Genomic DNA, 23786 nt, shown 5'->3' on the forward strand with positions numbered 1-23786 from the left:
ATCAGTGACCAATATAGCCACCTTTCTTTGCAAGGACACTCAAAAGCCTGCCATCCATGGATTCTGTCAGTGTTTTGATCTGTTCACCATCAACATTGCGTGCAGCAGCAACCACAGCCTCCCAGACACTGTTCAGAGAGGTGTACTGTTTTCCCTCCTTGTAAATCTCACATTTGATGATGGACCACAGGTTCTCAATGGGGTTCAGATCAGGTGAACAAGGAGGCCATGTCATTAGATTTTCTTCTTTTATACCCTTTCTTGCCAGCCACGCTGTGGAGTACTTGGACGCGTGTGATGGAGCATTGTCCTGCATGAAAATCATGTTTTTCTTGAAGGATGCAGACTTCTTCCTGTACCACTGCTTGAAGAAGGTGTCTTCCAGAAACTGGCAGTAGGACTGGGAGTTGAGCTTGACTCCATCCTCAACCCGAAAAGGCCCCACAAGCTCATCTTTGATGATACCAGCCCAAACCAGTACTCCACCTCCACCTTGCTGGCGTCTGAGTCGGACTGGAGCTCTCTGCCCTTTACCAATCCAGCCACAGGCCCATCCATCTGGCCCATCAAGACTCACTCTCATTTCATCAATCCATAAAACCTTAAAAAAATCAGTCTTGAGATATTTCTTGGCCCAGTCTTGACGTTTCAGCTTGTGTGTCATGTTCAGTGGTGGTCGTCTTTCAGCCCTTCTTACCTTGGCCATGTCTCCGAGTATTGCACACCTTGTGCTTTTGGGCACTCCAGTGATGTTGCAGCTCTGAAATATGGCCAAACTGGTGGCAAGTGGCATCTTGGCAGCTGCACGCTTGACTTTTCTCAGTTCATGGGCAGTTATTTTGCGCCTTGGTTTTTCCACACGCTTCTTGCAACCCTGTTGACTATTTTGAATGAAACGCTTGATTGTTCGATGATCACGCTTCAGAAGCTTTGCAATTTTAAGAGTGCTGCATCCCTCTGCAAGATATCTCACTATTTTTGACTTTTCTGAGCCTGTCAAGTCCTTCTTTTGACCCATTTTGCCAAAGGAAAGGAAGTTGCCTAATAATTATGCACACCTGATATAGGGTGTTGATGTCATTAGACCACACCCCTTCTCATTACAGAGATGCACATCACCTAATATGCTTAATTGGTAGTAGGCTTTCGAGCCTATACAGCTTGGAGTAAGACAACATGCATAAAGAGGATGATGTGGTCAAAATACTCATTTGCCTAATAATTCTGCACTCCCTGTATATATATATATATATATATATATATATATATATATATATATATATATATATATATATATATATATATATATATATATATATATATATATATTTATTATTATTTTTTTATTTATTATAGTATATTCATAGACAAACTTATATACACGCACATATATGTGTGTGTGTAAAAAATATATATATATATTTATTTATTTATTATTTACACACATATGCTAACTTTTAGGTGTGACTGGTGGTGGTGGCAGACTGGGGGCAAGTGGGAGAGCACTCACAGGTGTCTTGGGGACTATAAACCAGGGCCTAATTTTAAGGCATCAGTGACTCCCTTGTGCCTGGGTTTGTCAAGCCCTGCTCTGATTTGTTAGATCATGCAATTTTTACACTATTGAGGCTTCAGCTCTATTGGTAAAACACAAAGATCACATCCCACTCCAAGCCACAAATACTGCAGCTGCTAAATTGGACACAGCCGGTGATTAGCATAGTTGTACAACTGAGTATGCAAAAACTGCATACTTTAAGTAATTTGAGAAGGCAATTTTTGCACTAGAATATCCCTTTAAATGATGTCTAAGCTTACACAGAGCACAAACACTGCAAACCCTAAGGATAGGTTTGAGATGGAGGCTCATTTAAACCCTTAATTACACTGGTCTTTCTATGGCGGTTGCTGTTTTAAGAACCAGGAGGAGGGAGGGAGGTAAAAAAACAGAATTTATGCTTACCTGATAAATTACTTTCTCCAACGGTGTGTCCGGTCCACGGCGTCATCCATAACTTGTGGGGAATATTCTCCTCCCCAACAGGAAATGGCAAAGAGCACAGCAAAAGCTGTCCATATAGTCCCTCCCAGGCTCCGCCCCCCCCAGTCATTCGACAGACGGACAGGAGAAAAAAAGGAGAAACTATAGGGTGCCGTGGTGACTGTAGTTAAAGAAAGAAATTTATCAAAACCTGATGAAAAAACCAGGGCGGGCCGTGGACCGGACACACCGTTGGAGAAAGTAATTTATCAGGTAAGCATAAATTCTGTTTTCTCCAACATTGGTGTGTCCGGTCCACGGCGTCATCCATAACTTGTGGGAACCAATACCAAAGCTTTAGGACACGGATGAAGGGAGGAAGCCAATCAGGTTACCTAAACAGAAGGCACCACGGCTTGGAAAACCTCTCCCCCAAAAATAGCCTCCGAAGAAGCAAAAATATCAAATTTGTAGAATTTGGCAAAAGTGTGCAGAGAAGACCAAGTCGCTGCCTTACATATCTGGTCAACAGAAGCCTCGTTCTTGAAGGCCCATGAGGAAGCCACAGCCCTGGTAGAGTGAGCTGTGATTCATTCAGGAGGCTGCCGTCCGGCAGTCTCGTAAGCCAATCGGATGATGCTTTTCAGCCAAAAGGAAAGAGAGGTAGCAGTAGCCTTTTGACCTCTCCTCTTGCCAGAATAAACGACAAACAGAGAAGACGTTTGCCTGAAATCCTTTGTTGCTTCTAAATAGAACTTTAAAGCACAAGGGGCGGAGCTCGGCCGTGCAGGCAAATGGCCGCAGCGTGAATCAGCTCCGTGCTGGGGAAAAAGACCCAGGACTATATACCTGCAAGAATCGCCTTACAAAGTGGTACACAGGCGCCTAAATATGTGGGGACACTAACCGCCATGGCATGAAGGCAATTTGAAATGCGACTTAGCTAAAAACGGACCGTTACTTAGCCGCAAAGGAAAAACGACCGCCGCCATATTGGAAAGGGCCGTGTGCGAGCCATGCGGACGCAGATACCGGAGCCCCTCTCAGACTCAGCTCATATATGGAGGTAAGCTGAAACAAATGAACCACAACACATAACGACCGCACAGTGGGATAAAGGGCCATTTATGTTATATATTAGCACCGTCAGAAAAAGAAGTATAACGCCCACAAACTTAAAAGTTACCTCGAACGCATGCATGATTAAATGGGCCTCTCTATGATAGGAGAGGAGGGCATAAAGCACCGATCCGAAGACATAAGACCCTGAATAGCATTAACGTAACATGGTGTGGAGCGTACAACCTGCTCTCAGTAAATCATCACAAATGCACACCACATCTGACCGTAAACCTTTAATGGGGCATCACTAACAACTTGAATTATTAATATCTCCTCCTCCAAACAATAACCCTGGGAAAGGGCATACAGGTCAGCTGAACACTCTCTATTACTTAAGTAAAACATGACGACTAAACGCTTGAATAAAGGGGAGAAGCTCACGAAAAGCCAGACCAACGTGCCAGTTTCTGTGAGCACATTTTTTCAACTGCCAGACACAGCAGCCAACCCTGCACATCAGACTGCAAATACTACTGAGATCCCTCATGATTTATCAAGCGCTGCAGAATTACAGATAGCTACCTCTTATATTACACAACTAAAACAAGACATTGCTAACCTGCCATCAAAAGAGGACTTTGCCTCACTAAAGGCATTAATAACCAAAGAGCTTACCTCCATGAGAACTGACATAAACGCCTTAGGGTGCAGAGTAGAGGAAGTAGAAGACATGCAAACTACCATCTCTGAAATGGTGGGGAGCCTAGATACACATGCCAACGTTCAATCCTCACAAATAGAGACAATGCAAGAAAGAATTGAGGATCTCGAAAACCGCAGTCGGCGGTCTAACTTAAGAGTGAGGGGTATACCAGAGTCAATAAAAAGCTCTGAACTTAGAGAATATATGCAGAACCTCTTTCACCATCTGATGGGGGACCCAGATATACCTGATATGGAACTGGAAAGAGTACATTGGGCTTTGCGCCCACCTCCACCAACTGGTGCACCCCCTAGGGATGTTATTCTTAAATTTCTGAGATTCACTGACAGGGAGGAAATCTGGTCCAAATCGAGACAACTGAGGAAAATAATGTATCTGGATCATACCCTACAAATTTACCCAGACCTATGCCCAAGCACTCTACAACGTAGAAGAGACGTCCGATTTATCACCACTGCACTACAAGAGAATGATATCAAGTATCGCTGGGGGTTTCCCTTTAGTTTGATGGTATCTAAGGAAGGCCAGATTCACACCTACAGAGGGCCTCAAGACCTGGAGTCCTTCTCTAAGGGCTTGGGCCTGTCAATCCAGCCGCCTCAACTATCTGAGAAGCCTCCTGACAAAACAGCTTCACCACCACATATCTTGGCAGGGACACAATGGCACAAAGTTGCTTATAAGAAGAGGAAAGACAGACTGAACTCATGATGTATTATTGAAGGACTTAATTGTCTCCCAAGGTCCATGGTTGGGTGAGATTGGTGTAAAAATTACTTGTCATGCCTTTATTATCTGTTGTTGTTTATTTTACATAAATTGTAGGTACCAACAACTGCACTTAGCACGAGGTGAGCACATTTCCTAGGGAAAAAAAAAAACAAAAACCTTAACATGTGGCCTTACTACAATGATAACTGTAGGCATTCATTTGCTTGAACCGCCCACAAGGACAATTCTAGTGACTATATGAAGTAGTTATGTTATATGTATAGTTTTAACCTGTCATAACCAGGCCATTTCCATTGTGCAAAAATATATGAACCATGTTACTATTACCCATTTATATCATCCTTTCAATGGATGTTAAATAATTCCACATCTGCCTGGGCCTAAGTACCCGGCTGACCCCACATCCTATTAGGATAACTGTTTTGCCGGAGGGACTATCCCTCAGTCGCTCCGGCGATGTGTTTACATGTTCTAATGTTTACTCGTTAACTTTTGTTTTTGTTGTTGTTACCTTTGATGTTTGTTTTTGTTTTACACATTGTGCTTACATAATCACACATACACCTTCTAATACCTGCATACTGACTTATATGGTATTGCTCCTCACTCTGACAACTACTCCCCATTCTCAACAGTTGGACACTAGCCCCACTACCAAGCGACAGATCGTGATCATACTGACATATAATGGCTCCCAATAACGCGCAGTTGCACATCATAACAGTTAATGCTAAGGGTCTTAATTCCCCAAACAAAAGAAGTATAGCTATTAAGGATTTTAAAGATAACAAGGGGGATATCATAATGCTGCAGGAAACCCACTTCCTTCACAAGAAAGAACCCAAAACATTTAGTTACAAGTTTGGAGAGGCATACTTCGCATCGAACCATAGTAAAACTAATGGGGTGGGAATCTTAATTAAACGGGGTATACCCTTTACTCTATTTAGCTTAACACGAGATCGAGAGGGCAGATATTTAATCTTGACTGGCAAACTCTATAACACAATAGTCACAATGGCCTGTGTATATGCCCCTAACACCCAGCAAGACATCTTTTTCAAACGCCTTTCGGATGCCATACCTGAGATTAAAAGGGGTCTATTGATACTAGGAGGGGATCTTAATGTCTCCCTCAACACAGCATTAGACACATCAACTGGGCTCTCCTCAACACCAAACCGGGTTCTTTATAGAATCAAACAACATATTAGAGACCTAGCAGTACACGACACCTGGAGGATACATCACCCGGTAGACCGCCAATATACCTTCTTCTCCTTTCCACACTCCCGATTTTCCCGCATAGACTACATCCTTTTAGACGTGTCCTGCTTGTCCATGGCAATAAGGTCGGCGATAACCCCCACAGGCTGGACGGATCACTCTATGGTGACCTGTTCTATTGAATGGCCTTCAGCTCCACACTCCACATTTCTTTGGAAATTAGACAATAATTTATTAGACCACCCACTATACCAAGAAAAAATAGAGAATCGTCTGCAGGAATACTTTCAACTAAATGTAGCATCCATAGATGATTTTAGACTTATATGGGAAGCACATAAAAGCACACTTAGAGGGGATCTTATCAGCATACAGTCCCATAACCATAAACAACAGTGCACCGCACTACAGACCGCACTGAATAACATTACTATGACTGAGGAGAAACTTAAAAAAACACCGACAGACACAACATTGAAAAAGGATTTACAGACGCAGAGGGAAATAGTTGGCACCCTTTTAGACAGAGATTGCAAACTACTTGCACTCAAACTACAACAAACTTATTATGACAGTGATAACAGATGTAGTAGATTGTTAGCACGCAAATTGAAACGACGGACTCACCGCTCATATATTATGTCTATCAGTGGACCAGGGAAAGGCATGGTATACTCTACTTCTAGCATATCAGAGACATTTCGCACATACTATGAGTCCCTCTACAACTTACCAACTGTTCCCCCTACTGACGCAACTAATATTAACCTCATAGAATCTTTCCTCAGGGACTTTGACATACCACAGATCACCCAGGAACAAAAAGAATCCCTTAATTCCCCCTTCAATATGAGAGAACTCCTATTGGCCATAAAAGACCTACCGACCGGAAAAGCCCCTGGCCCAGACGGCTTCACTAACTACTACTATAAAAAATACAGTAAGATTCTAGCCCCACACATGCTGACCCTCTTTAACTCCATCTCCGGTAAAGAACCATTCCTTAGCAATTCCCTTGCTGCACACATAACACTAATCCCAAAGGAAGGTAAGGACCACTCGAGAGTCGAGAACTATAGACCGATATCACTACTGAACACCGACGTGAAGATATATGCCAAGCTGCTGGCGACCCGGTTGAACGCCTTACTCCCAAATTTAATCCACGCTGATCAAGTGGGCTTCGTTCCCACAAGGGAAGCCAAAGACAACACTGTACGAGCCCTTAATTTGATAGATTATGTTAATAATCGCGGTGTTCCGACTGTGGTAATATCCACGGATGCTGAAAAGGCGTTCGACCGGGTCAACTGGCAGTTCCTCCGGGTGGTCCTTATGAGAATGGGCCTTGGCGAGACATTTGTAGATAGGGTATTCGCAATGTACCATTGTCCGACAGCTAGAATCCGGGTAAACGGATCTTTATCAGCCCCATTTGAGATATCTAACGGAACCAGGCAGGGATGTCCGCTGTCCCCGCTCCTGTTTGCCTGTGTAATAGAAATGCTGGCACTTAAGGTTAGACACACGGTAGACATTGAGGGAGTTGAGGTTAGGGGACATCAACATAAGATGCTTCTATATGCAGATGACGTGCTCTTTTTCTTGACGAACCCTAGACAATCTATACCAGGATTATTGAAACAGCTAGATGCATTTGGAAAGATTTCAAACTTTCTTATCAACCAGAATAAATCAGAAATCCTAAACATAAACATACCAGAAGGGGATTTAATACCTATCTCACGTATATGTACATTTAAGTGGCAAAAAAGCAAATTGAAATATCTAGGGATATTTTTAACCCCAAAGATTACCCAAATATTCGAGACAAATTTCCTACCACTTCAATCATCAATAGTATCCACCCTGTCTTCCTGGCGTAGAAAACCTCTATCCTGGATAGGCAGGATCAGTGCCATTAAGATGAGTATCCTGCCAAAAATATTATATATCATACAGACACTACCCATAGCCCTTCCACGCACTTTTCTTACGTCCCTGCAAACTAAAATATTTGAATTTATATGGAACAAACGACACGCACGGATCAATAGGAAAGACATGTATCAGACACTAGATAACGGGGGAATGGGGGTACCTGACCTCGTCGCATACTGGAAGGCCACACACTTACAGAGAATAGTGGACTGGTATACTAACTTTAACTTTAAAATCTGGGTTCGCCTCGAACATGACATAGCTGGTACATTGCACTTAGGCACAAGATGCTGGACACCATCAATTAATAGATCACCCCAGATATACGTCGCACACACAGTACAGGAGACCATGCTGATATGGGAAAAGATACTAGTAGAGCACCCCAACATCTCGTCCACCTACTCTCCCCTTACCTCTTTCATCTCTAATAAAGAATTCGCCCCTGGCCTAGTAGCAAAGATAAAAAATGACACACAACCGGACAGGGAATTGATGATGTGCCACCTGGGTACTGAAACTCAGTTGTTCCCTAGAACGGCCCTAACCGAACAAGGCTTTAATTGTTTCAGAGATTGGTATTTTTATATGCAGTGTTACAATTACCTGTCAGGACATCCGCATAAAAGGAATATGTTGAGGCCACTAACGACATTCGAGTCCTTATGCCATAAAGAATCTCCTACAAAACACACCTTATCAATGATTTATGCACTACTGAAACAAAATTCACCAGGTCACACCCCTCACTTCATCAATAGATGGGGGGAGGAATTGGGAATTCAGATATCACACATTGACGCCTCTAAGATATTTATAGCCATTAAGAGATCTGCCACATCTAGTAACCTCATTGAGTTAAACCTGAAAATTCTCCATAGATGGTATCTTACTCCATCAAGATGCCAGAAAATATTCAGAGAAGCCTCCAACCTCTGCTGGAGGTGCCATGATCAAATCGGCCATATGGCACATATCTGGTGGCTTTGCCCTAAAATAACCCCAATGTGGGATGAAATCACAAAGGAAACTTCAAAGTTACTAGATAAAGCCTTACCAGTAGACCCACTCTTGTGGCTGTTTCACATAGTCCCCAAAAAATTCACCTCAGAACAAACTAAATTATTTAACATAGCAAGTAACAGCATCAAGAAACTAATAGCCAAGAACTGGAAAAGTTCTATAATCCCGACCACTGCGCTATGGGTTCAGGAGTGCAATCGCACTATACAGCTAGAGGAATACCACTACCTTAAACAACGAAGGTTAGACAAGTACATACAGATTAAGATTTTATGGGAAGAATACTTGAGGAATAAGTTTGATACCAATAGGATATAAAACACCAAAACATATGACACTAGATACTGACAGAAGAGGTGGAAACTGACCTCGAGATACTGGAGGGGGAAAACATGAGGGACAACAGGAAGCACAATGTGTTGTTTATGTTGTTTATTCGTTTAATATGTTACTATATGATTTATTGTTTATTACCTTTATCACTACATGCTTATTTGTTTACAGCATTGTATGTGTACAACCCACACAGCTGTAAAGCCATATTGAATTGTAACCCTAACAAAAGTGCATTTACGATGTATAACTTTCTTATCTGTAAAATAAAACTTTTTTTTTTTTTTTTTTTTTTTTTTTTTTTTTCAAAAATAAAGAACTTTAAAGCACATACTACATCTAAATTGTGTAACAAACGTTCCTTCTTTGAAACTGGATTCGGGCACAAAGAAGGTACAACTATTTCCTGGTTAATATTCTTGTTGGAAACAACTTTTGGAAGGAAACCAGGTTTAGTACGTAAAACAACCTTATCTGAATGAAACACCAGATAGGGCGGATTACACTGCAGAGCAGATAATTCAGAAACTCTTCTCGCAGAAGAAATAGTAACCAAAAACAGAACTTTCCAAGATAACAACTTGATATCAATGGAGTGTAAGGGTTCAAACGGAACCCCTTGAAGAACTGAAAGAACTAAATTTAGACTCCAAGGAGGAGTCAAAGGTCTGTAAACAGGCTTGATCCTGACCAAAGCCTGAACAAAAGCTTGAACATCTGGCACAGCTGCCAGTCATTTGTGTAACAAGACAGATAAAGCAGAAATCTGTCCTTTTAGAGAACTCGCTGATAATCCCTTATCCAAACCTTCTTGGAGAAAGGAAAGGATCCTAGGAATTTTAATCTTATTCCATGAGAATCCCTTGGATTCACACCAACAGATATACGTTTTCCATAATTTATGGTAAATCTTTCTAGTCACAGGTTTTCTGGCTTGTACCAGAGTATCTATCACAGAATCCAAAAACCCACGCTTAGATAACATCAAGCGTTCAATTTCCAAGCCGTCAGCTGGAGAGAAACTAGATTTGGATGTTCGAATGGACCTTGTACTAGAAGATCCTGTCTCAAAGGTAGCTTCCATGGTGGAGCCGATGACATATTCACCAGGTCTGCATACCAAGTCCTGCGTGGCCACGCAGGAGCTATCAAAATCACCGAGGCCTTCTCCTGTTTGATTCTGGCTACCAGCCTGGGAATGAGAGGGAACGGTGGAAATGCATAAGCTAGGTTGAAGGTCCAAGGCGCCACTAATGCATCCACTAGAGTCGCCTTGGGATCCCTGGATCTGGACCCGTAGCAAGGAACCTTGAAGTTCTGACGAGACGCCATCAGATCCATGTCCGGAATGCCCCATAATTGGGTCAATTGGACAAATACCTCCGGGTGGAGCTCCCACTCCCCCGGATGGAAGGTCTGACGACTCAGATAATCCGCCTCCCAGTTTTCCACTCCTGGGATGTGGATCGCAGATAGTTGGCAGGAGTGATCCTCCGCCCATTTGATGATTTTGGTCACCTCTCTCATCGCCAGGGAACTCCTTGTTCCCCCCTGATGATTGATGTAAGCAACAGTCGTCATGTTGTCTGATTGGAATCTTATGAATCTGGCCTTTGCTAGTTGAGGCCAAGCCCTGAGAGCATTGAATATCGCTCTCAGTTCCAGAATGTTTATCGGGAGAAGAGACTCTTCCCTGGACCATAGACCCTGAGCTTTCAGGGAATCCCAGACCGCACCCCAGCCTAATAGACTGGCATCGGTCGTGACGATGACCCACTCTGGTCTGCGGAAGCTCATTCCCTGGGACAGGTGATCCTGGGTCAGCCACCAACGGAGTGAGTCTCTGGTCTTCTGATCTACTTGAATCACTGGAGACAAGTCTGTATAGTCCCCATTCCACTGTTTGAGCATTCACAGTTGTAATGGTCTTAGATGAATTCGCGCAAAAGGAACTATGTCCATTGCTGCAACCATCAACCCTACTACTTCCATGCACTGGGCTATGGAAGGCCGTAGAACAGAGTGAAGAACTTGACAAGCGTTTAGAAGCTTTGACTTTCTGACATCTGTCAGGAAAATCTTCATTTCTAAAGAATCTATTATTGTCCCCAAGAAGGGAACTCTTGTTGACGGAGACAGGAAACTTTTTTCTATGTTCACCTTCCACCCGTGAGATCTGAGAAAGGCCAGAACGATGTCTGTGTGAGCCTTTGCCTTCGAAAGAGACGACGCTTGTATTACAATGTCGTCCAAGTAAGGTGCCACTGCAATGCCCCTTGGTCTTAGAACCGCTAGAAGGGACCCGAGTACCTTTGTGAAAATCCTTGGAGCAGTGGCTAGCCCGAATGGGAGAGCTACAAACTGGTAATGATTGTCCAGAAAGGCGAACCTTAGGAACTGATGATGATCTTTGTGGATAGGAATATGTAGATACGCATCCTTTAGATCCACGGTAGTCATAAACTGACCCTCCTGGATGGTAGGTAGAATTGTTCGAATAGTTTCCATTTTGAACGATGGCACTCTGAGAAATTTGTTTAGAATCTTTAAATCCAGAATTGGTCTGAAGGTTCCCTCTTTTTTGGGAACTACAAACAGATTTGAGTAAAACCCCAGTCCTTGTTCCACAGTTGGAACTGGGTGTATCACTCCCATTTTTAACAGGTCCTCTACACAATGTAAGAATGCCTGTCTCTTTATTTGGTTTGAAGATAAACGAGAGATGTGGAACCTTCCCCTTGGGGGTAGTTCCTTGAATTCTAGAAGATAACCCTGAGAGACTATTTCTAGTGCCCAGGGATCCTGAACATCTCTTGCCCAGGCCTGAGCAAAGAGAGAGAGTCTGCCCCCTACTAGATCCGGTCCCGGATCGGGGGCTACCCCTTCATGCTGTCTTGGTAGCAGCAGGTTTCTTAGCCTGTTTACCCTTGTTCCAGCCTTGCATTGGTTTCCAAGCTGGTTTGGTTTGGGAAGCATTACCCTCTTGTCTAGAGGCTGCAGAGTTGGAGGCCGGTCCGTTCCTGAAATTGCGAAAGGAACGAAAATTCTTAGCCTTGAAAGGCCTATCTTGTGGGAGGGCATGGCCCTTACCCCCAGTGATATCTGAAATAATCTCTTTCAACTCTGGCCCAAAGAGGGTCTTACCTTTGAAAGGGATATTAAGCAATTTTGTCTTGGAAGATACATCCGCTGACCAAGATTTTAGCCAGTGCGCTCTGCGCGCCACAATTGCAAACCCTGAATTTTTCGCCGCTAATCTAGCTAACTGCAAAACGGCATCTAAAATAAAGGAATTAGCTAACTTAAGTGCGTGAATTCTGTCCATAACCTCCTCATACGGAGTCTCTATACTGAGCGACGTTTCTAGTTCTTCGAACCAGAACCACGCTGCTGTAGTGACAGGAATAATACACGAAATAGGTTGAAGGAGGTAACCTTGCTGTACAAAAATCTTTTTAAGCAAACCCTCCAATTTTTTATCCATAGGATCTTTGAAAGCACAATTGTCCTCAATAGGAATGGTCGTGCGTTTGGCTAGTGTAGAAACTGCCCCCTCGACCTTAGGGACTGTTTGCCATAAGTCCTTTCTGGGGTCGACCATAGGAAATAATTTTTTAAATATAGGAGGAGGGACAAAAGGTATGCCAGGCTTCTCCCACTCCTTATTCACTATGTCCGCCACCCGCTTGGGTATTGGAAAAGCGTCGGGGTGCACCGGGACCTCTAGGAATTTCTCCATCTTGCACAATTTTTCTGGGATGACCAAGTTGTCACAATCATCCAGAGTAGATAGCACCTCCTTAAGCAGTGCGCGGAGATGTTCTAATTTAAATTTAAATGTCACAACATCAGGTTCTGCCTGCTGAGAAATTCTTCCTGAATCAGAAATTTCCCCATCTGACAAAACCTCCCTCATAGCCACTTCAGATTGGTGTGAGGGTATGACAGAACAATTATCATCAGCGCCCTCCTGCTCTACAGTGTTTAAAACAGAGTAATCGCGCTCTCTCTGAAGTGCAGGCATTTTGGATAAAATATTTGCTATGGAGTTATCCATTAATGCTGTCAATTGTTGCATAGTAACAAGCATTGGCGCGCTAGAAATACTAGGGGTCTCCTGCGTGGGCAAAACTGGTGTAGACACAGAAGGAGATGATTTAGAACTATGTCTACTCCCTTCATCTGATGAATCATCTTGGGCAACTTTACTATCTGTGGCAGTACTGTCCTTACTTTGTTTGGACGCTATGGCACAATTATCATACATATTTGAAGGGGGAGACACTTTGGCTTCCATACACACAGAACATAGTCTATCTGAAGGCACAGACATGTTAAACAGGCTTAAACTTGTCAATAAAGTACAAAAACCGTTTTAAAACAAAAACGTTACTGTCTCTTTAAATTTAAACAGGGCACACTTTATTACTAAATATGTGAAAAACTATGAAGGAATTGTTCAATTTTAACCAAATTTTCACCACAGTGTCTTAAAGCATTCAAAGCATTGCACCCCAAATTTCAGGTTGTTAACCCTTAAAATGTGGAAACCGGAGCCTTTTACAGTTTTAACCCCCTTACAGTCCCAGCCCCAGCCTTTGCTGCAACTTCACCAAACCCAGGGGAGTATACGATACCAAATGAAGCCTTCTAGGAACCTTTTCAACTAATTCCAGACCCACACACATGCAGCTGCATGTATTGCTCTCAAAAGTAACTGTGCAGTAACGGCGCGAAATGAGGCTCTGCCTACTACAGAGAAGGCCCTTCCTGACTGAGAAGGTGTCTAAACCAGTGCCTGACGTAAAAAAACGTTCCCCAAAGATATAAAGTGTGAATTTCAACATCAAACTGTATAAAATGCCTAAATAAAGCAATCGATCTAGCCCATAAAAGTGTCTACCAGTTTTATAGCCCATATTAAGCCCTTTATTCTGTTTGAGACTAAGAAAATGGCTTACCGATCCCCATGAGGGGAAAAATGACAGCCTTCCAGCATTACACAGTCTTGTTAGAAATATGGCTAGTCATACCTTAAGCAGAAAAGTCTGCCAACTGCTCCCCCCAACTGAAGTTATCTCATCTCAAAAGTCCTGTGTGGGAACAGCAATTGATTTTAGTTACTGTCTGCTAAAATCATACTCCTCTCACAAACAGAACTCTTCATCTTTTTCTGTTTCAGAGCAAATAGTACATACCAGCACTATTTTAAAATAACAAACTCTTGATAGTAGAATAAAAACTACAACTAAACACCACATACTCTTCACCATCTCCGTGGAGATGCTACTTGTTCAGAGCGGCAAAGAGAATGACTGGGGGGCGGAGCCTGGGAGGGACTATATGGACAGATTTTGCTGTGCTCTTTGCCATTTCCTGTTGGGGAGGAGAATATTCCCCACAAGTTATGGATGACGCAGTGGACCAGACACACCAATGTTGGAGAAACGAGGTCTTGCTGCTTGTGGCACGCAAGACCCACGCTATTATAAGCAGACAATAGTTTCTACAGTAACAGAGTCAGGATCAGAATGAGACATCTCGCAAAATGTAACAGAAAAATAACATTAGGCAAAATATTAAAATTCCACAATGTAACAGTTTCAGTAGAGAAAAACAAAAGCAGACATAATAGCTTTCAAAGTTCAAGCGAATGTCAATTTTGATGCTAAAGTGTCCGGTTTTTAAAAATTTAATTAAAAACAGGGGCACTTTAATTCATCAAAATTTACATTTCACTCCTGTTGTGAAAAAAAAAACTTACCTTTTAATCTTGACAGCCGCTCCAGCTTCCTCCAGTCGTTGCAAGCCATTTCTGACGTCAGAAATGATGGATAGTTTTTTTCACAACAGGAGTGAAATGTAAATTTTGATGAATTAAAGTGCCCCTGTTTTTAATCAAATTTTTAAAAAACGGGCACTTTAGCATCAAAATTGACATTCACTTTAAGGACCAGCAATGTACAGCGTATGTCGTGGTCGTTAAGGGGTTACAAAACAAAAAAAATCTGCCGGAGCACAAGCAGGGTTGCACCACCTTTGTGGGCCATTGTTATTTAAAGAGACAGGCAAGTCAAAATTAAACCTTCATGATTTAGATAGGGCATACAATTTTAAACAACTTTCCAATTTACTTTTGTCATCAAATTTGCTTTATTCTCTCTGTATTCTTTGTTGAAAGCTAAACCTAGTTGGGCTCATATGCTAATTTCAAAGCCCTGGAAGGCATTTTTTTCTCAGATCATTTGGACAGTTTTCCCAGCTAGACAGCGCTAGTTCATGTGTGCCATATAGATAACAGTGTGCTCACTCCTGTGGAGTTATTTATGAGTCAGCACTGATTAGCTAAAATGCAAATCTGTCAAAAGAACTGAAATAAGGGAGCAGTCTGCAGAGGCTTTGATACAAGGTAATCACAAAGGTAAATAGTATATTTCTTGAACAGTGTTGGTTATGCAAAGATGGGGAATGGTAATAAAGGGATTATCTATCTTTATAAACAATAAGAATTCTGGAGTAGACTGTCCCTTTAAATTAAAGGGACTTTAAGCTGCAAAAATAATATTTTCCAATGCATTTGAGCATTTTCTTGTTGCACTATTTCTTAGTAATACCTTGAATTAAAAAAAAAAAAAAGACACAAAAAAAAACACAATAGGGTTAAAATGTACTGCTGCTTTAGAGTCTAAAACAGCCACTGAGCCAATCAAGCAATGCATTTGTGCATAGCCACCAATCACTGGCAGTGTTTACAGGATTGACAGTACATTGCCGATCCAGAGCTGTCTTTAACTATGAGTTTAACTAAAGTTTTAGGCAAGAAATAGTGCAATAAAGAAAGAATGCATTTTAGCCTTTTCTTATTGCAACTCATGTCTGTTTAACAAAAGCTGATAATATTTAGTTAAAATGACCATGACCTTTAAAAAAAAGACTTCAAGTAAATAGAAGTTGCAGACAGATAGTGGTTTTATCTGTATATTTATTCCACATTACCTAATTTGGCTCAAACAATAAACAAATGGTAAACATAGTGGTCACACCAGTAAAATACCGACAGAGAGAGGACCCTACACAAGCAACCAAATGTGTATTTACTCTGTGGTACCGAATAATATTTTTACTTTATCACATAAAACAGACTGGGAAACCCTCTAAGATTTGAGTCTACATTTCGGGTTATTCTGTACATTACACACAACACATGTAACATGAATGATACACCGCATCATGGGACTATATTAATATCCAGTTCCCTGATGCTGTATAATGTAACACCCTATAACTCCTTTACAGCTGTGCACAACTCTGGTGGCCATGAAGTTACCTCTGAGCAGAGACATGTTGAGATCTGGGGCTGCAGTACAGGATAAGGTCAAGCGGCCTGTTCTCCTTCACAGCCTCATTAACAACTCGTGAGAGGGCAAACAACGTTCCCTTCACCTCACACGCCCCTCCTCAGACCGCCTTCTACAATGTTCCGATTGTGGTGACTTTCCTGAGGGCGTCCCAGACACCTCCCCGAGCTGAGGCCTAGACCCGCCCTCAGCACTACCGACACTAAAAGACTCGCAGCTAGTGGTAGTGTTATTGCTCAGCCCCGCCTAACTCAAACTGTGCTACCGCCCTCCTCATGAAATCGCCATTATCGTCGTCAACCTTTCACCCAGTTCCTTCTCTTCCCGCCCGCTCTCCTGCTATCTGGTAAGTTCTATAGTTGTTGTGCTGGTTCTAGGCCCAGCGGACACCTGTACCACCATAGTGACCGCTCGTAGGAACAGTGTAGTCCACGGCCGCGAGTTTACTGGTGATTTTATTATGTTTCTTTTTGTTTCTATTCGAGTTTGAATCGCCTCCAGTTTGCTTATCATATAGGTGCGCGTCCGTGTATTTGTGTTCGTAGCCATCTGCCTAACTCTCAGCTTTAGCTGGGCTTATTGCTAAGAGCATTTTATATACAGTATATATGTGCTCATTAGGCAATAAAGCATGAGTATATTAAACAGGTAACTAATAACTATAGTGATATAACGCGGCCTGTCCGATCACACCATTACTTATCAGCCCTCTATACAGTAAGTGTGAGCTTGTGAAGAGTAAATGTATTAAAGGGACATTTTGGCCAAAATTAAAATGCACATAGATAAATTACGTCTTGTACATGAATTGTGCTAACCTTTTTCTCTACACAAGAAGCATAGCTAGATTTTATAAGTGCGCCAGTATTTTAAAGGGATTCTAGCTAAACCCATTTTTTTTTTAATTATTCAGATAGAGCACGCAGTTGTAAGCAACTTTCTTATTTGCTCCTATTTTTCTTCTTTTGCTATCTTTATTTGAAAAGCAGGAATGTAAATCTTAGGAGCCGGCCATTTTTGGTTCAGAATCCTGGTAGCGCTTGCTGATTGGTGGCTAAGTGAATACTTTTTACAAAAAACATTATCCTTTTTTCAGTAGATACTAGATAGCAGAGCTTACCAAACCTCAACCCCCCACTTGCTTGAATATGTAATTAAACCACAAGGTATGGAGTAGGACACTGATAAGGGGGGGGGAGGAAAGCACCCCCCACACACACACACACACACACACACACACACACTCTGTTTTACTTCAGTTGTATCTTCTATGAAAATGCAGGTAAAATGTTTTTATGGCACTTTAAGTAAAATCTGCTTAGTGGGCTGCCCATTAAATAGGTCCTGGGGAGGACCTGCTCTAATAAAGGGACAGTATACACTCATTTTCATATAACTGCATGTAATAGACACTACTAGAAAGAATAAGATGCACAGATACTGATATAAAAATCCAGTATAAAACTGTTTAAAAACGTACTTAGAAGCTGTCAGTTTGGCTCTGTTGAAAAGGTAGCTGGAAAGCCCACTGCAAGTGGCAAATAAGACACTCCCCCTTACTTTGCATATGTAGACCTTTTACACAAACAGGAGCAAGCTGGAGTAGGTATACGTCGGTGTTCTCCTAAAACTTTGGGGCTTGGTTAGGAATCTGAAAATCAGAGCAATGTTATTTAAAAAAAAAAACTTTATGGGCTATATAAATAGATCATCTACAAAACATTTATGCAAAGAAAAAATGAGTGTATAATATCCCTTTAATAACAAGAAAACCTTGACTGATGTACATGGTACATTGTGGTCATTAAGGGGTTAAGTATGCACCAGCATTTTAAACACAGCACTTGCCCAGAGCCTAAGGTGCCTGTATCCTCTGTTAATGACCCAATTTAATTGCTGACATGAACAACCCCACTAGTGCACTGAGCAGCTGTAGTATTTATAATGCTGGTGCACTGAGAATATCTAGCTAAGCTTCACATTAACATGCAGAGACAAATGTTAATGCTTAAACAGTGATGTTTACTAGAACAATGTTTGCTAATACATCTATATTGCAAATTAGGTTTTTATTCAAATATGTAATTCATCAATGTGCCTTTAAATTGACTGAAATGCCCCTTTAGATTGTATTAGGAAATTGGATATTATGCATTTTGTTTATTACAGTAGGTCTGTGATGACTAGCCCACTGCGCAATCTGAGTTCATTTGAACTGTATGAAAGAAACAGTGCTGTAAAGTAGTCTGAGACCTATTATGCATTATCCTGTGGTATTTAATCATTATGTTAAAGGGATAGTATACAGAAAAGTATGGGCTGATTTAAAGTTTTTGATGTAAGCAACGTTTGTAATTGAAATGCATTAGCTATTTTGCTTCTATAACTGGTAAAAATGAGGGAAAACTTTGTAGTCCTTTCACTGCACATGTAGATGTCATACACACCAGAGAGCTAGTTACCCTCACTCCCTAACTAGCGTGCTTACAGCCAGCCCTCCTGCTAGAGCTCTCTGTAATGGGCTATGGGCAGTGTTGTGTGCAGACATGAGAATAGCTGTAGCTAAACTCATCACTCTGCTGATCTAACCTTCTTAACTCCATTATAAGTCTACTGGAATTTCACTCCCCATCTCGGTTACTACGCCATTTAGTTAGTTTCTGCAGACCACAAAGGAGAACATTTCACACACAGCTCTGTGGAACCATCTCCTTGAAGCAATAATTATTTCACAGAGCTGTGTGAAATGTTCTTTGTGGCATGGTAACCGAGAAGGGTGCATTTTTATCTAATCACCGTGCCACGTGCATGAATCATTACTTCAGGGCTTGACAAACCTGGGAGCCACTGGCTCCTAGAATTTTACCCCTGGCTCCTAACCTTTTGGGTTATTCTCCATATATCTATATACATATCCAACTGTCTGGCTCCTAAAAATATGCCTGGTTTCTAAATATTCTTACTGGCTCCTAATTTTTGAACATATTCGTCAAGCACTGCATTACTTGACACATTTAAAGGGACAGTCTACCCAAAACTTGTTTAAAAAGATAGATAACGCCTCTACTACCCATTCCCCAGCTATGCACAACCACCATTGTTATGTTAAAGGGATAGTCTAGTCAAAATTAAACTTTCATGATTTAGATAGAGCATGCAACTTTCTTATTACTCTTATGAAATTTTCTTCATTCTCTTGGTATCTTTATTTTAAAAAGCAGGGATGTAAGCATAGGAGCTGGCCCCCAAGGCAGAACATAGTGATCTGAGATGTCATCGCAGAAAATGCAGCATGTCTGCAGAAAGAACAGAACCCATGCACAAACTGTTAGACATAGTGCTTTAACTTTGCAGCTCTGTTCTTCAAACAGAGCTGTGTTCTGGCTGCACTGTTTGTGTTCCAGAACACAGTGCATTGATAGCTGAGTGCTGTTTGAAGTTAACAGTCAAATCTGCAGTAGCACTGTAAAGCAGCAGTGCATTAATTATTTACTGGCTCTGAGAGTTTTTCAAACCCTCCCCTAGCCTTTTCCAGTCTGCAAAGCTGGCTGTTCTGAATGTAAGACATTCTTATGAGCATTGCACCTTTTTATTACTAAATTTCTATGTTAGACCAAGAGTAAAGGAAACAAATTTATTCAAGAGACATTTTACAATTATTATTTTTTTTTTTTTTTTTTTTTTTTTTGTCTGCAGCTAATTTGCAATGCAATTTTAAACTACTACACTATATTATAAAACATTAACAATGGTTTTATTCTTTAGTTAACCAATACATTGCAATTAAACTGGTGCTTTAGTGTAACTGCCTAATTTAAAATTGAATTTTATTTAAAAATGGCCTGCAGAAAAGTTTTCACAAAACGAATCTCATCACAGAAAGTGAAAAAAAGTTCTGCCTCCAGGGAGCTGGCTCATTTGGGTTCAGCACCTGGGTAGTGATTGGTGTCTAAATATAGCCATCCAATCGGCAAGCACCACCCAGGTGCTGAACCAAAAATGGGCTGGCTCCTAAACTTAAATTTTTTATTTTTAAAATAAAGATACAAAGAGAACAAACAAAAATTAATAGGAGTAAATTAGAAAGTTGCTTAAAATTGCATGCTCTCTCAATCATGAACGTTTAATTTTGACTTGACTATCCCTTTAATATACTTTATAACATTTAAACATGAATTTCTGCCTGTTTCTAAGCCACTACAGACAACTTCTTATCACATGCTTTTTTTCCGCAAACGACTGCTAATCCATGTGGGTCATATAGATAACATTGTGCTCTCTCCGTTTAGTTGTACATGACACCACTAATTGGCTAAAATGCAAGTCAGTAGATAAATAGCCATGTGATAAGGGGCTGTCAGAAGAGGCTTAGATACAAGGTAATCAGAGGTAAAAAGTATATTAATATAACCATGTTGGCTGTGCAAAACTGGGGGATGGGTGATAAAGGGATTATCTATCTTTTCAAACAATAACAATTTTGGTGTAGACTGTTCCTTTAAGAGTTAATAGAGAAACCCCATAGGGCATGATGAGGTCACAGGAGTTGGGCAACAATTTTTTTTTTTTTTTGTTATCACGGCTAATGATGTAAAACATACTTGTTTATGCCTGTTTCGAAAAAATGAAATCTACTTGTAATGTAGTACGCACTAATCTGGGGCCGAGGGATACCAAACGATAAGTCTAATCAGTGTAGACTGTCCCTTTTTAATTTTGCGTGTTACAGGTCCTTATTTGGATTATTGTATTTTTTTTAATTTTTTTTTTAACCCTATAAAAGGCTAACATGTTGTAATTTAGTTTCTGTAAAATTTTGACTTCCACAAATTAGGTTAAAAAAAAAAAATCTACAAATCTTAATTTGAATTTTTTTTTTTTTTTTAGGACTTTGTTGAATTAAATTTAACGGAATACCCAGGATTAATCGTCAATGCAACATCACAAGAAACAAGTCACGCAGTTGCCTGAATAAAATGGCCTCAGTGAAGAATAAAAATAAGTGACAATTGCTGCTGCTGCTGATAAATTTGGATTTGCAATAAGCTAAGGGAAGAAATTTAGAGATGAGTAAAGTTCAGAGAGCCGGTGTAACAGGTTCTCAAGCCTCGCTAACAGGCTAGATTATCAGGATTACCTAGGGTGAGCGCAGGTTAATAACAGTTTACTAATCAGCTGATTATTTCACCTGTGCTCCACTTCAGAAATCCGGACAATATGGCCTGTTAGGGAGGTCTGAGGACAGGTTTGATAACCCCTGGTGTAACTTGATTAGAGAACTGATATTGGGATGTTGTAAAAAATGAGGGAAGGATCAGAAATAGGGAGAGTAGTGTGATTGAGGTAAGAGTGGAAGGAAGAAAAAACAGCTTTCTGTAGTCTTGCAATTAACCGATCGACTGTATGTGTAAAATTCTGAATACATTTGTTTGCTGCAGTTGTATTTCAGTAGGTCCCCGGGTGCCTTATTTGGAGGAGCCAATACAGACTTGTTTTCTGGAGTAGTGAAGACTAGCCACGGTTATGTTTGTGAAACTTCTATTTCTTGTATCTTATGTTATCCCTTCTGTTAATGCCCATATTACGCAGTGTGCATTTCCATTTCTCAGACTGGGAAAACCCACAATTAATAGAGTTGAGCAAACACTGCTACCAGATGGCTAGAGGCATGTGCACACTTCTGTGCTCATCTTGGATTATTCTTTAACCCCTTTGTGCCAGGATTAAAGTGATGATGTAAATATGAAATCATGCGATCACGTGATTTCAAGGTCTGGATCGGATCATGGGGGGGATCCCTACGCTTCTAGGCACGCCTCCCATTCCGATTACAGCTTGCGTAAAAGGGGGAGGCTGCAGGACGCCCCATGCCGTTCTACGTCTTTTAGGCCCAGCACTGTTAGGGTGGCATGGAACTTTCTAACTGTGTGAAGTGGTTAATAAAGGATGCCAAGAAAACTAAGCAAAATTGATAAAATAATTAAATTGAAACTTTGTTTAAAATTTAAAACTCTGTCCAGTCCATTTGATTTTACTGTCCCTTTAAATTAAAGGAAAAGGAGTTACAGTAGCTAAATATATTATATTCTGATCTTTCATATCCCTTTAAGAGATACTGGATGTTGGAGACTAAGTCGTGTACATTATGTGCAGGTCTCTAGTCTTATCTGTTAGATAAGGCAGTCAATCAGAGGCTCTATCACCTGGGCTGCCTGTTTGAATGGGTAAAGGAGACTGAGGAGAGAGCAGATGTTTAATGGTGCTCTATAGACTGTACAGTAAAACCTCAAGCCGTGCTCTGTAGAAGATTAAAAAACAAAAAATGCTGGTGACAATCTAGTAGCTTAATCTACATGAAACCCAAAGTTTTTCATGATTCACATGGGAGTATAACTTTTTTTTTTTTTTTTTTTTTTACACCCCCACACCCTTCACGTCAGTGACACCTTGTATGTCGCACGATCTTCCAGGACTGTAGGAGCCTGATGCGTGCCGTTGGCGATAAGCACTCTCCTACAGCCTTGGGGGTGCTACAGTTGGCCGGTGTACAAAGTACGTTGGCCATTGTTAAGGGGTTAAATAACTTACCAATTTTTATTACATTCGCCTCAATCATTTGGTATCCTTTCTTGAAGGAGCAGGAATGCACTACTGGTAGCTATTTGAACAAATCAGGTGAGCAAATGACAAGAGGTATATATGTGCTGTCAGCAGCTAGCTCCCAGTACTGCACTACTGCTCTTGAGCCACCTTACGTATGCTTTTTGACAACCGATACCAAGAGAGAAGAAAATTCTATAACAGAAGAATATTGAAAAGTTGATTCAAATTGCATGCTTTATCTGAATGATGAAAGTTTAATTTGGCTTCCCTGTCCCTTTTTAATATGGCTGAGTAAGATGCGCCTGGGGATATGTGGGGCATAGGGGAGCGTAAAAATAAAATCGTACTAAGGTGGGAAGGAGACTGGTTTTCTAAAGCCTCTTCATGTATTTGTGATTTGATCTTTGAATAATAAAATAATTTCTATTTGCATTATATTCCTGTGATGTTATAATTACTGTGTCTTGTAAATATCTGAAGGCTAATGGTTTGCAGTAAGTTGCTGGTGCGATGTACAGCTAGGTTGTGTTTAAATACAAGTTGCTAATGGTAACAGATGTAATGCTCATGGGATATTCCTCTATCAAACCAAACTTGGCCAGTAGTCTTCTTACCCCGGCGTCAAGTGGAGTTATAGGAAATATCCCAGAGCAGAGAGCTTGTAAAATGAGGTAAGCAGTGCTCACAGTAGGCAGGGCAGTCTTTAGCTGCAATAGAAAGGAAATCCTGCCGTATAGCATTTCAGTGGTAAACCAATAGAAGGAACAGGCAAGAGTAAGCAACAAAGGGAAATTACAACAGT

General features: G+C 41.1%; 1 protein-coding gene, 1 long non-coding RNA gene and 1 other non-coding gene across 3 annotated transcripts in view; 2 read left to right on the forward strand and 1 right to left on the reverse strand.

Annotated features, from left to right (window-relative positions):
- Positions 1–16506, reverse strand: part of ACAA2 (acetyl-CoA acyltransferase 2) — a 74091-nt gene extending 57585 nt beyond the window's left edge. Inside the window, exon 1 of the mRNA XM_053701102.1 lies at positions 16351–16506. Within this exon, the coding sequence (XP_053557077.1) occupies positions 16351–16366 (16 nt within the window). The 5' untranslated portion in view covers positions 16367–16506. The remainder of the gene's footprint in view (positions 1–16350) is intronic.
- Positions 16507–16547: 41 nt separating this feature from the next.
- Positions 16548–23419, forward strand: LOC128648442 (uncharacterized). The gene is made up of 2 exons (XR_008400598.1): positions 16548–16727; positions 21269–23419. It is a non-coding gene; the product is annotated as an uncharacterized LOC128648442 (long non-coding RNA).
- Positions 18552–18636, forward strand: LOC128650681 (small Cajal body-specific RNA 18). The gene has a single exon (XR_008400945.1). It is a non-coding gene; the product is annotated as a small Cajal body-specific RNA 18 (non-coding RNA).
- Positions 23420–23786: the final 367 nt, after the last annotated feature.

Source organism: Bombina bombina, chromosome 2, assembly GCF_027579735.1.
Source record: "Bombina bombina isolate aBomBom1 chromosome 2, aBomBom1.pri, whole genome shotgun sequence".
Lineage (NCBI taxonomy): Eukaryota > Metazoa > Chordata > Amphibia > Anura > Bombinatoridae > Bombina > Bombina bombina.